The sequence below is a fragment of the Struthio camelus genome, chromosome 1 (assembly GCF_040807025.1).
Source record: "Struthio camelus isolate bStrCam1 chromosome 1, bStrCam1.hap1, whole genome shotgun sequence".
Classification (NCBI taxonomy): Eukaryota; Metazoa; Chordata; class Aves; order Struthioniformes; family Struthionidae; genus Struthio; species Struthio camelus.
Window position 1 is genome coordinate 164,703,515 of NC_090942.1, and position 14,077 is coordinate 164,717,591.

Sequence of the window (14,077 nt, forward strand, 5' to 3'; positions counted from 1 at the left end):
TAAACAATTAAGAGAATGTTTGGCCTACCAGTTTTGCTTTTCTTCTGCATAGCTATCAATAAATGCTTTTATCACATGTACGTATAATGAAAGGGTTTAGATATACCAAATAAATGGGAGAAAGTTATTTCTCCTATATCAAAATCAACATTGCACATAAGAGGCTTGAAGCTGGGAATATGAGAAAACAGTGTGAAATGTGAATGATTCCCTGATTATTCTGACCAGTTCTCCTTTTATGATTTGAACATATAAAGCAGGTCTGAGTATTTGGAGGATGAAACTATCATATCTAATACATTGTTAGGTTTTATATGTAACTGAGTCTACTTGATCAAAGTCTTAAGTTCTAAAAGTCTTGGAAAATTTAGCTTGCCAGATATTGAGGAAAGACAGTGTTCTTGTAAAGACGACACTTGGATCTCCTAACAAATCCTTGATCTTAAACTCCTTTCTTCTTTTCTTTTTTCCCCCCTTTCTGTCTCTTTTTTTTAAGAAGACTTGGGTCTGGATTTGAAGAGGTTGTCAACTCTTGTCTTTCCAGTCCTGATCTTTGCTTTCTGTGAATCTCAACCCATAAGAAAAGTATGGTGCACCTCATGTCATATTAGCATGTTCTTAGCATCTTGTTTTTCCAATAACATAGTTACTGGGAGGATTATGTAGGACTCATTCTGATTTGGTATTTCTTTTTCTGATTCATTCATTCTGATTTCAGGTATCTTGTGGACACATGTATGTATTCCTGCAAAGCAGCTTCTCTGTGCTGCTGAATGGAGTAGACTACTAGATGAAGATAATTATGTTTTCAGTAGAGGACTAAATGCTTTTAAATGGTTGTTTATAATACAGTGAACATGAGATGTAGGCTGATGCTGGATTGGGCCTTCAGTCTGCTCTCGGAAGTAGCTCTCATGCAGCATAGAATACCACAGCGTAACTTCTTTTTCATCTCTTCCTCCTACACATACCCTTTAAAATTAAAGCAGGATCACATATTTGAATCTTGATAGAAGTAGAACTCATTGCACCTGAATTTAAACTTGTGAACTGTGCTTTGGAGAAAAGCGTGCAAGACATCTGAAGGTCTTCAGAAAGTTGAGTAGAAGCTCTGAAGGGAGTTTTATGATGAAAACTGTTTTGGAGCACAAACATGGGGTCAAAGAAATCCTTCGTAGACATCTGGAGCTTAGGTAGCCTCCCACTACAGTCCCATTATAATTGGTTGAGAGAATGGGCTGGTTTGTTGGGTTTGATGAATCTCATTTAGGATGAAATTATAGATAAAATCCAAAGTAATTGCATACTGAAAGGGTCTATTTCTGGGTTGATCCTAAAGGGATCCTGAGGTGATTAGCTCTGAGGTAGCTGTCTTCAAAGAAGTACTTATCCACTGAATTTTCAATATCTTACTTGTAATAAGGTATATTGTAATGAAGTCCATGTCTGACCAGATTAGTTTTGCTGTGGAAACATTAAAAAAAAAAAAAAAGTCTTAATTTGACTGTGGAGGTAGGGGATGGGATTCTTTATTGGTGTAAGGGTGAATTACTGAATCTATTAGAATACTTTAGACACAGAAGAACAGATGGCATAATGAATTAGATACGAGAGGAGGAATGGGCAATTCAAAAATTATCTTCTTCATTCTGCCACATCCAGAGATTGCCTGAGTCTGGAGACTCAGGGAGTTCAGGTGAGGGGAAAAGTAGAAAGAAGTAATGAGGTACCTTCGTTGAAAATTCTATCTGGGTCTGGTACCTCAGACTGCTGAAACTAATCACTTCATTCTGTAAATCTGTGCTATGTTTGAGTTAGTGGTATCTTGGGACAACAGATAGGTGTCCAGGAAAGAAAAAAACATAGTAAGAAAGGTGCTTTCATTGGTGGAGTGAGAAGGGGTGCTATGGTTCCCTCTCTCTTCCGTATACTTTTTCTGTAGGATGTTAGGTTGCTTTTTGCAATGTAATCTTAGCTCTGTGTCCCAAGGAAGCAAGCAAGGTAAATGAGTGTAAAGGTAGGCCTTATTCAGGATTCTAACATTAAGCCTCTGGGCCCAGTGCAAGCTTTGCTTCCTTCCCATTAGAGGACCAATTAGAATTTCTTCCTGCTCACCCTGCTTCCCCTTCTGAAGGGAAGGATGCCAGGTACCTTAAGAAGAAAGTTTATCACTCAGTCCCTTTAGCTGTTGTGTCAAAAAAAAGAACATGCAAGTTTTGGATCCTTTTCCTACCTTGAGATAGTAAGGAGGAGAAATAAGTCAACTGACACTGATTGTCATCTGAAAAATCTGATCCACAGGGTTTCTGTGGATAGATTAAGTGTTAAAAGAACTTGCTATGTACAGCGGTATCAGTGCCAGTAGTTCTGGAAGAAAAGTAGAATTCTGACAAAATCAGGGAAAAATGATTGAGAGTGACTTTTTTTTCTCCTGGCTGCTTCAGTAGTACACTGGAAAAGTCTCTTCTGATGATTAATTCTAGGGAAAAAAAGAAGAAAAAAAGGAAAACTATGGGATACTAAAGCAATAAAATTTATTGTTTCCAAAGAGGGACCTCACCCTTATAAACGTCTTTAAAATTTTCAGGGATGAATGGGCTTGTGGTTAAACACAGGTAAAGTACCTGCAGGTTGAAATCTGTAGTCTCTCCTGAAGGTTCTTCTACTAAGGGACATTGTTATTGATATAGTGGGAATATCAAGTGACCTTCACATGGAGTTAACTAAACAACTGAAGTACACTTTTCTTATTTTAAGGTTTAAAAAAAAAAATAGTCAGAGCAAAGCTGAAAAGGAGTAATGCTGATCCAGAGCTGTTAGAATGCAGGAAAGGCTGTAATATAGATCCATCTTTGTAAATAAATAATCCTTAGCTGCTGCTTTGGGTGCTTTTTGATACTTAGTTGTAGCTATTGACTATGTATTGCAAATATAAAATTAATATCTGAACAATGTGTGACTACCTGTCATACTCGGAAAAGATGCTTTTATAGTTTTTAGAATCAAAAGTATTTGAATATTTGGTTACCTCGAGGCAGCAGCATGCAATACATTGCAATTTATGTGGTATCACAAATGGAGCGTGGTTGATTTCTGGAGCCTGGAATTTAATGTACATAACTTCTGTGGACATATAATTTGGTTTCAGTTTGCAAGTGCAGGACCTCAGCTATCTTTGGACAGTTGTGTTTTGAGGTTATTAAGAGATACGATCTTTGTACCTTACTGGTGACCCAAGGCATAGGTTCACCTCATCTGCTGATGAGAGTACTGAAATATATATGAATAAGAAAAACAGAATTTCTACAGAAAGAGTTAAGTGTTTTCAGTGGGAGAGGTAAAGGTTAATAAGGTAGCTCTTGGCCTCATTTTAAGAGGCTTGTGAAGAAAACAAAGGGGAAATGGAAATGCTAGCATGTTGAGGCTTAACATTTAGAAGGAGGCTTTGTTTTTAAAGTATATAAAAGCTACTCATGCATACTCCAATTTGATGGTATTGCCAATAATATTTCATATTCTTTGTTCTTATACATTGGTCTTTACCCTTTGGTATTGTAGAAAGTATTGTTCGTCACCAGAGCACTGGTGCTGACAGAGTAAGACTGTAAATCTGAAAGTCACCTAGCCTATTCCTTACTTGCCCCCAGTACAGCAATGATGATAAGTGGTATTTCAGTCCTATTTCTGCCAGGCTTATTTGCAGCCTCTTTTGCACGGACACTAATTCTTGTGCAGCTGAATGTCATCTAATGTAGTAGCTGCTGGAGCTGAAAACTAGTAGTAGTATCTTTGCCTTTAAGAGGAAGCTTCACTCTTACTGCTTTGTAATCCAAGAGGGATTGATTTTAAATTCATGTTGGACCTCAATCTTCAGTCAGTTTAAAAAGAGCATTCAGTTTAATGAAGAGATGACACACCTCAGAATTATTTGAGGAATCCAATTCCAGTTTCCTGCAGAAATTGGCTTGGGAGTTTTACTTGCCAAGGTTGTTATGACCTCAAGAGTTATTCGCCTGGTATTGTATGCAGCCTCTGATGGCCCAGTAGTATTGTATGTAAATTTGTTCCTAGTTATAGCATGAAGCATGATTCAGTAAGTTTTCAGTCCCATGAAATATGAGGTTTCTAATAAGGGAGTGAAAAAAGGATAACTTTTGCAGTAAACTATCTGGGCAGGTGATAATATTGCATGGTGAAGTTCGAGGGACAATACTTCCAGCGTAATATATTGGCAGCTAATGGTCTAGAAAGTGGAAGTTGGAACTTGTTCCTGACTGAAGTAGGAAAAAGGGAAGGAGAAAGGCTTGAATCTGAGTAACCCCCATAGGTGGATTAAAAGTATGAAAGCATGCATGAGCTCCGAAAATCTGAGCTCTTCCATGAACGCAGCAGGGTTGCTCAAAACTGGGTTTTAACTATAGGGTTTGTTTTTCCTAGTCTGCTGTACTCTTATCTTATTTATTCTGCCATGGCTTCATAAGTGTTTCTGAAAATAATTATAATTAGACAGCTACAGAAGAGGTCACTAATATGTTTAATGATAATAATAAGTTTATGCTGTGTTTATCATGACAATTGTTTAGGAGCCCCCTTACACTTCAGAAAGCTGAAAGTTATGTGACCACTAGATGGAGTACAATGAGCATATTTCAGTACCAGAAATTCTATATTAGTGCCAGAATCCTATAATCCTATATCTTATATATCCTATATTATCTCTAAATCCTATATTCAATTCCAGAAATCCTATATAATTTCAGTGACAGAGATCCTTGAGATATAAAATAGTTAAAAGAGCTAGGTGTTTTTTGTCTGGCACTTCATGTTGCAGATTTATTTGCTCAGTTTAGATTGACTTGGACAAGTTCCTAAAGTTCTGTTATGTCCAGATTTATGATATATTTGAGTTAAGCTTGAATTTGTTGCATGCTTTAGTGGCAACTTCCAGTGTTTATCTGTGGATGAAAATGTATTGTTAGTTATGGAGTATTCTCTTGTGAGAAGATTGACTTTTCTGCAATTCTGCAGTTTATGTGACCTAAAACTATGAGCTATATGATATTTAATTGTTTGTACCTGGTGGGTTTTTGAGTTTGAAAGTATTTCTCCGTCGGCCCATATGTAACATGGTGCATGTAAGATTAACATCTTTGAAACAGCATTTCTTGGGTTGCATCATTTATGCTTCCTTCCCACTTGTCTAAATTAGTAAAAGGCGTAGTGGTTATCAGCATTCATTCCCTTGTTTGTCATTAAAAGAAACTTGTGACATTAACCAGCTGTGACTGCTTTCTTGACTAAATATGACAGAACTAAATGTTGTTCCAGTCTTCATAAGAGAATTTCTGCCTTTTCATTTGGTCTTTGACATTAGGGACATCTCGTGCAATTGATACATTGTCTCTGGTCTTCAATCTGTGACCATGTTGTTGTGGTATAGTTAGTATTGCTGACGTTAGAGTAGTTTTTTGTTCCTCTTTGGGAGCCTCTTCTTAAGGCCTTGCTGAGTGTGCAGATTCTCTTTCAAAATTACAGGGGAATCCAAGCATGCTATTCTCAAAGAGTGCCTCCTAGAGTAATTATGCAGGCTCTCTTCTAAAGGACGGACGACTTTTGGATTTTTCTCTCTGTCTTTATGGCCAGTGGGTGGCTACCTGATGTAATGCCATGGAATCATGAAGGCTGAGAGGCAAATATCTGGAGGTCAGCTAATCCACCCCCCCCTGCTCAGAGCAGGTCCAGTTACATCAGATTGTTCAGAGAGTCGGACAACCTGGTTTTAATATCCACAAGGATGGAGATTCAGCATTTCCGTTATTTAACTACCCTTGTGGTTAAAAAAAAAAAAAAATTATTTTCCTCATATCTAAATGCAGTATTCTGTGTCTGCTGCATCTTGTCCTATAACCATGCCTTCAAGAAGAATCTGGCTCTATCTTCTCTGTACCTTCCCATTATGTAGTCATATACAGCAGTAAAATCTGTCTTTTGGCCTTCTCTTAAGGCTGAACAGTTCCAGGCCTCTTCATTTTTTTCTCATGCATCATGTGCAAGAGCCCCATAACCTTTGTGATAGCCCTCTGCTGGGGCCATCTGCTCTCATATATCAGTATCTTTCTTGTACTGATGAGCCTGTTCAGCATGTTCAACTTGTTGTCTGCCAGTATGTCACTGGTAACGTCCACCTTATCATCCACTTATTCAATCCACATCTGCCTAGTCTGGCTACAAGAATACTACAGGAGACTGTGTTAGAGACCATGCTGAAGTGAAATTATTCAACATGAACTGCTCTCTCCTTGTCCAGAGAGCCAGCCATGTCATCACAGAAGGCAAACAGGTTGGTCAGGCATGATTTATCAATGGTACATCCATGCTGTCTGCTTGCAATCACCACCATATTTTTCATATGGCTGGAAATGGCTTCCAGGAGGGTTTGCTCCATAATTTTCCCGGAGACTAGAGTGAATCTGAGCAGGTTGTAGTTTCCTGGCTCCTCCTTCTTGCACTTCTTGTAAACGGGTGTGAGATTTACCAAATATAATCCATATCCAAGCAAACATTCCGCCCTAGTTTTGACAATTCAGGTGCTTAAGAGTTTTATTCTTAAGACAAGGTAAAACTCACTATTGCACCAGATGCAACTTTTTCGCGTGGTTCCTTCTTTCGAAAGAAACATTAGTTCTTGAAGGGAGTTAACTGACAAACCTCTTCTTTGAAATTTGTGTGAGGCACTCAGTGCAGGAACAGTCCTTGCAATAGGAACTGGAACCTGAACTTTCCTCCCCCTCTCCGCTACGAACGTTCCTAGTAATACAAACTGTTTTGTATTCATTTCTTTTTCCTTTTGCTGGGCTAGTGGGTCTTGAATTCTTTTCCTGCAGCATAACTTTATCAGACAGGAATGAGTGCTTTGGCCTGGATATACTGTAGTCTGATTGCTAAGGCACTCCAAAGAGTGGTGAGTGATGTTGATTTTAATGTCTTTGGGCTGAGAAGCATCAGGCCCACACCTCCAGCATTCTGAGCTGATATATAGACAGCTGCCAGATGAAAAGTTGCACCCTGCCTACAGATACTGTCATGCTTTGTGAAAAATGGAATTCAGGCAGTATGTGTTAAGATCTCGTAGTTACCAGATGTTCACTCCTATCAGGATGGCAGCAGTTTGGGTATGTTAAGGATCAAGGGAAATTTGAGTACCTACTTCTAATGTCTTAAGGTATGAAGCATATTTTTGTGGCTCTTATATTAGGACCTAGATGCTTAAATACTGCCTGAATTATGTTCTCTTGTGTCATTATGAAATGCTTTGCAACAGTGATGGCACATCTGAAGGCAGACTATCCATATTGTTTTATAGTAACATATTCCATTGGAAGGTCTCCATGGTTCTGATCTGTATTCTTCCAGCTGTTACATTTCTGTCTAGTTACCTGTGATAAATTCTCATTTTGTTACTGAGGATTATGTAGGGTCCGCTGCAGATTTTAAATCAACCTAGGTAATTTTTCCCAGAAGACTTCTACCTTTGCAAGTGACAACCAATGTCAAATGGAAATGTGCAAACATTGTTTAGAACTTTCTGTTTTCTAGCACACGTATTTACTTTGTACCTATATGATTCTGCTTGCCAGAATTAATTTGTGTTTGTCACAGGGTTGCCTAACATGTTGGTTTGAAGTCCTCCAGGTCCCAAGTGAAAAGCGATTATTAAGCATTTGCTATAATCAGAGGAGGACTGGTGGTTAGACCATAAGCAATCGTGGAACAGTATTGTTCAACAGGTCCAGACAGTTTTTTGGAGGGGAACCAGAGCTGCTGCTTTTTGCCTGTACAAAAGAAGTTGTCTCAAAAGGAGGTGCCTTCTAAAGAAACAACTTTGGAGCTAACGGCAACTAACTTGCCTTTTCGTCTTTGGGAGTCTCACAGTGCAAAGCAGTACAGGTCGAGTAGAGTAAATAAACAAGAAGCTTGTTCCTCTCCCATATAAACCATGCAGTCTGGTTTAGGGATGTAATATTTGCAGTCATGTTTCCAAAGATGTATTTGTCCAAACTTAGTGGATGGAGCAGAGCACATTTGTCACTGTTGTGTTCCTTTTTTTTTTTTTTTTTGAAGAGGATAGACTAGGTAGAGAGACAGAAACATCACTGTGCAAGATTCATGCTTACTTATGTGCACCTCAGAGTAGGATTCATACCAAATTGTCACCTTCTCCCCCCACCCCCAGCTTTTCCTTATTACGTTGCAAACAAAACTGCCTTAACACAATTGATATTTCTTATAGTATGTGGAATGTACTAACTTAACAACTGTACTAACTGCTGCCTTTGAGAACATGGGTCTGGAAGGGCATACTTGGATCACTGTCAAATATTGATTTTTTTTTTTAATTTTTTTATGTTTTAATCAATGCATCTGCGTACTGTTATGCTATATTTAGATTAGAAATAAAATGGAAGTATACTGACATGCATTAACTAGCCAGATGTTAAGGAGAAGTGCTAATAAATCTTGAATATTTTTCTAAATCTCTCACTATATCATCTAAGCATTTCCTCGAGCTAACTTAATTTGCATGGGGGAAATCTGTTATTCACATCATAAATCTGCTTATTCCCTCTCTTCATTCTTCACTCCTTTTAATTTAGCTTATTTTAACTGCATTGCAACACCTTTGTGCTTATAAATTCACTCTTTCACCCAATTTTAGAGTTAGGTAAGAACGTGGCTAACGAGAACCATGATGATAATATAAATTGTTAAGGCCTTATATGCTGAGCAAAGAGTTAGCAGTGCTGCCACCAGTATGGTTTTGTACTCATTTGATGTGAATTTTGGTTGATGTTGAGTATTATGATTTGAGAAGAAACAAGCATTTCCTATATAAAAAAGTTAGTAAGATTTGGGGTTTTTTAAATAAAAAAAGACCTTGCTAAGGCTTTTCTTTTAAAGGATAAAAATAAGCATGCAAGAAACTAAATACCCCAGATCATACTGACAAATTTGACTTGGAATTGGGGAGATTCACAGCTTAAAAGCCATCATCATATGCAAGTACTCTTCTGTAATGTATTTGTATAATATTGGCTGTGGATGCAGCTTACAGCCAACCATTTTTTCAGTTCTGTCTAAATTTAATAGCCTTGGACAGTTGTTTGACTACTCTTGTTTTTCTGCTTACTTACTTCTAACGGGAATGGTCCTTTTGTATCTCTAAAATAATTACAGTGGAAACGCATTCTAGAAAGTGCATTTTCAATACCCAAAATGTAATAATCACCCCAACAGGTTTTCTTTTTTAATTCAAGACCTCTAAAAAAACTTAGCTTAGGTTTTTAAATGTCAGGATGTGTATGGGGTGGGGTGTAAAATAAGTAAATGCAGCTCCTCTTGTGGATCAGGTCAGTAGAAATGTAAAACTTGCTGGTCTCTGTCATGATTAATATTGTCATAGTGTGGATAGGGACAATTACTTTTTACAAGTTCCTTGCCTTTACATGTAGTTGGTTCTACAAAAGATTTTAAAAAAATATTTAGCCTTTCTTCTCTGAGTCAATTAAAGATATTTACATACTTGTTTCACAGATACTAACATAGTCTGTAGGACAGAATCCTGTAATGATAAGTTGAATCAATTTGGATGTGATCCATTATATAACGAAGAAATTTATATATTTAAAACTTCAGACTATATTTTGTTTTAGAGGTGGATGTTGATCTGAACTAGATGTTCAGTGAGCGATATTCTTTTTTGCATGGCTATTGACTATTCACAATCAAGGACCAGAAAAAGTCAATTTCTGTTAGATGGGAACTTACTAACCACTTTTGCATGTGAGGAAAGAAAAGACGGTTGTCAGCCTTCAGTTCCCGCGTGGGTTGCCTGAACTGAAAAAAGCCTGCTGCCAGCATATAGATTTGCTGAAGTAGGTTTTTACAGTGACACATTGTTTGTTTCCATAGCAGCAGTAACCTAATAATTTTTTCCTTTGTATTTTGACTTTTTGATTTTGAAATTGTTTTTGAACACCAAAAAGCACATTTAGGTCAAGCAAAGATCTGCTTGCTAGTACGAAGTCTGTGCTAGGCATTCTGGGAGAGAGCTTTCTTGCAGCAGATGAGGATTCTTTGTGGCTGGCAGCAGAAACTGCAGCAGTATCTTTGCAGTTTCCTTTCATCTTTGATTATGTTCTAAGGATCTTTGAAAAATAGGAGCTATTTCCCTGACCCTGTGGAGTATCCTTTCATCTCTATTGTAGAGTGTAGTACATGGTGAAAGCCTTCTACAGCTGTGGTATCCTTTGCTTTTCATCACTCTCTGATTTTTGTCTTCTGTGACTGGATTTTTGGCAGTGTTCAGCTGAAGCAAATAGGATTACGTATCAGTAGCTGATGGTTTCTAGTCAAGGGAGGAACTAAGTATTGGACCTAATGAAGATGATACCAAGAAATATTTCTGTCAAGCACAGGAAGATCATTCCAATCGAGCAAAGGAAGACGACATTTTACAAATGCAATCAGGGTTGCTAGAAATGCAAAATTCAATGCATTTGGAATGGGTTGCACTACTAGCGTGGTTCTGTTTAAAGGCATTCGTACGGTTTTTGAGAGAAACTGTGGTTATATTTGCAAACAGCAAGGAGAAAACAATGCCCTTGAATATACAGCGTTCAGCTTGCCAAATGAAGATTCAGGAATATTATTTCATTCATCTCTGGTAAGTATGAACTTGTTCTATTAATAATTTTATCTGCTAACTGAAAGCTAAGCTGTAAACAGGATAACATGTTTTTTTAATACCTACTGCCTGCAAAGATGAATGCAACTTACATGCAGTAACAACCTGTAATATTGAAGTATGTGGCATGTAATACATGTGCATGCAAGGGCAGATCTCAAAGCTTAGGCTTTGTATTTATTTCATGTATATTCATTTAGATTTCTATTCATAGTTCTGAAGAATTTACACTCATTAACAGGATTGTTATAGAAGATTGTCTGCTGTTAGATCTTTCTATACATACTCTTGGAATATATTTGACTGTGGTACTTCAAGTGAAGTACAGAGGATTATGTTATTTGGAAAAACTAAGGAATGCATCATTGGGAAAATAGTAACCCAGGATGTAAGGTTTATTTGTCAAATGGATTTGGATATTTTTCTTTTGAATCTATTCTATTTCCATGTAACTTATTGCAAGGGATAAGGGAGCATTCTAGAAGAAAAATTGATTAAAGGGAGTAGTTTTCTAAGTCTGCTTTGTTCTCAGGCTTTTTAGGTGTTTCCTGATGCACAGAAAGCAGACTTTAAAGTGAGACTGTCGTCTTTGTACCCCCCCCCCCCCCCCCCCCCCGCAGCTTAATGATGCGTATGTACGTCAGATGTATGCATTTAGGCTTGAGGGGGTGGAATTGCAATAACTAGTGTGCACCACTTGCTTCAGAATTAGGCAAGTTAAGGATTTAAATATTTATTTTAAATAATTTTGGGTTACTTATTAACTGCTTTGTCACTGACAAGATAGTTGGAATAAGAGAAGGGTTGTACACTAAGATAACTGTACAGATTTTGACAAGCTTGTGGTGCCTGCTCAGGTACCTATATTGTACAATTGCAGCTATGGAAAGCCTTTAGAAATTTTACATAGCTTTGTTGTCTCTATGCTTTTTTGAGCCTTTCTTGCTTAACTCAAATATAAGAAGAAAAGATGTAGATATCTATATAGCTATATAGGTAGATAGATAAATAAATAAAAAATAAGTTTCCAGGAAGGAATACTGAATCACCTGAACTCTCTTCAGATGCTTAAAATAACTTACAGTTTATATATTACCCTTCATGATAGTATTGGATTTTATAAATTCTGAACATTGTTTGATATTAAAAATAAAATGGCTTCCTCTAGGTGTTAGAAGTCTTTTTACAATGTTAGCCATTTTTAAGTCAGCCTCATTCACACGTTTACTAGACATTGTTAAACTCAAGCCAACAAATAATTTTAATAAGTTTTGCGGTCCATCAAATTTAAGACCTAGAACCTTTACTGGACTTAAATGCTACAAATCAGTTAAATGAGTGACTGAGGAAGTTTTTTTTTTTTTTAATGTAATATGAATTATTGTAACTTGTGCTGCAGTGAATATTCATTATATCATATAACATTTCTTTTTTTCTTTTTCTTTGTTTCATAGGATATTATTTTAGGAATAATTTTTATTTAATTTGGCCCTACAGAATTAGTTTGCGAACTAGCAAGATTAGGAATGCTTAGCTTACCATTTATAACTCAAGTTCCGTGTCTATCACTTAGGCTTTTTTCTATTCCAAAATTTCTAAATGCTTTTAAATAACCATACTGATTATTCAGATTTTCCTGCATCACTGTCAGCTTGGTCTAATTGGAAGCAGTGGATCAAGATAAGTTTCTTCCTGGGATCAATATTGGAAGGTTAGTATGGAAGAGTATGTGGAATTGAGGGGTCGGAATGACTTCCTGCTCATCATACTGGACTAATATAGTCCATAAGAGCAGAAACCAGGATTTTTAAGGAAAAAAATAGACGGCTTGCATTAAAAGGTCACACTCTCAATAGTCCCAGCTGACACTGGCAGTTGCTACCTGAGTCACTGTGTAAGGTCAGGAAGCACTGGCCTTAGGAGAAACTGACTTATTCCTTAGGAGTGGAAACCAGGTTTCTGTAAAGACTAGGAAGAGGGGGAAAGGTACTGCAATCCTCGCAGCAGTGACACGTTGTTTTACAAAACTCATTCAAGTATAAGTCTTAAATTACAGAATTTCCTACTGTTTGCTAAACAAGTGAATTTTGCCGATTTTTCTTCCTCTGAAGCATGGCTTTTAGGAGGAGAAATTACCTGTTGTTTCTCACTAGGAAGCCATGTTGGGCTTCCATGTTGGGCTGGAAGACTCCAGGAATCCCCTTCCTCAGAAGAGGAGCTGTAGGGCTAAGATCAAAAGAGAAAGGCAGCATGTCACTTTCCTGTGTTTTCTTTTATTGTTGTACTTGTTGCAACAGGTGTGTGTGTGGGTGTATGACTTCACGTATCTATCTGTTTGTGCTATAATACATATCTGAGGTACAATTTGTTACCTTCCACCCCCCGCTCCCTTCCTGCGATCAAGTCTATTTAGCTGATTTGGAATTTGGATGTAGTATCTCCTGATGTAAAGCTGTTGTCACAACACCACTGAATTTCAGGAAGCCTCTTAGTATAAGGACCCATTGACTCTCTTGTAGAGCCAGCGTTGAAAATCTGAAAACTGTGAATAGAAAGCTCTCAGGAAGTAATCCTCCTAGGAGGAAAACCTGACTATGTTGTGAGGAAATAAGAAGGCAGCAGTAATTGATTTTAGCATACGCTGTATGATATTTTTTCCTAATTTATCTCTATTCCTGAGGTCAGGAGGTTTTGGTTTAAAGTTATATTTTAAGTAAACCTATTCTTTTGATTGGTTAGAATAAATCAAAGATAAAATGAAGATTGGGTGAGAATTTCTTCTTAGATGAACATAAAGTATACTTTTATCTGGTGTCATTCGATCTTGCAATGAAAATGCTGTATCTTACTTTGGTACAGGAATATTTCTAGACTGTCACATATCCTTCATCTTATTCTAGTGCCCAGGGTTTACAGGATCCCTAGGGTCCCTGGGTCATTTGGGTATAAACCTACATTTTAGTAAAAGATCGTAATTTTAGTTTGAGACACTATTAGAAGTTACAACAAAATTAATGAAAATATATTTTCCCCAAATGTCCTCCTCGGGCAAACTTATTTTCTGAAAACATTAAAAAAAAAATCTAATTTACTTAGTTTGTAACAAGGTGAAGGATACATTTTCAAAATCTTAGTTTGTATACTTGAACCATGTTACTTGGTTCATTCTTTTTTCTATGACTTAACATAATAGCATGCTGAGAACAGATTTTTTTTTTTTTATTTGGCAGTATTGTAACTTCTTGGAGCTAGGAGGTTTTTTCCATAGCCTTTATTTTTATACCTGGATTTCATTTTATCAGTAATGGTAGTATAACCAATGATATCTAAGAG

General features: G+C 37.1%; 1 protein-coding gene across 7 annotated transcripts in view; it reads left to right on the forward strand.

Annotated features, from left to right (window-relative positions):
* The window catches only part of DOCK9 (dedicator of cytokinesis 9), a 136,463-nt gene that overhangs the window by 4,256 nt on the left and 118,130 nt on the right, over window positions 1-14,077 (forward strand). For 4 of the 7 annotated variants that reach the window (XM_009680065.2, XM_068928511.1, XM_009680070.2 and 1 more), the window contains exon 1: window positions 10,430-10,723. The exons of the other annotated variants lie outside the window; for them this stretch is intronic. In XM_009680065.2, coding sequence (XP_009678360.1) covers window positions 10,562-10,723 — 162 coding nt within the window. In that variant the 5' untranslated portion in view covers window positions 10,430-10,561. Of the gene's footprint in view, window positions 1-10,429; window positions 10,724-14,077 lie in introns of those variants that run through there. 7 annotated transcript variants of the gene reach the window in all.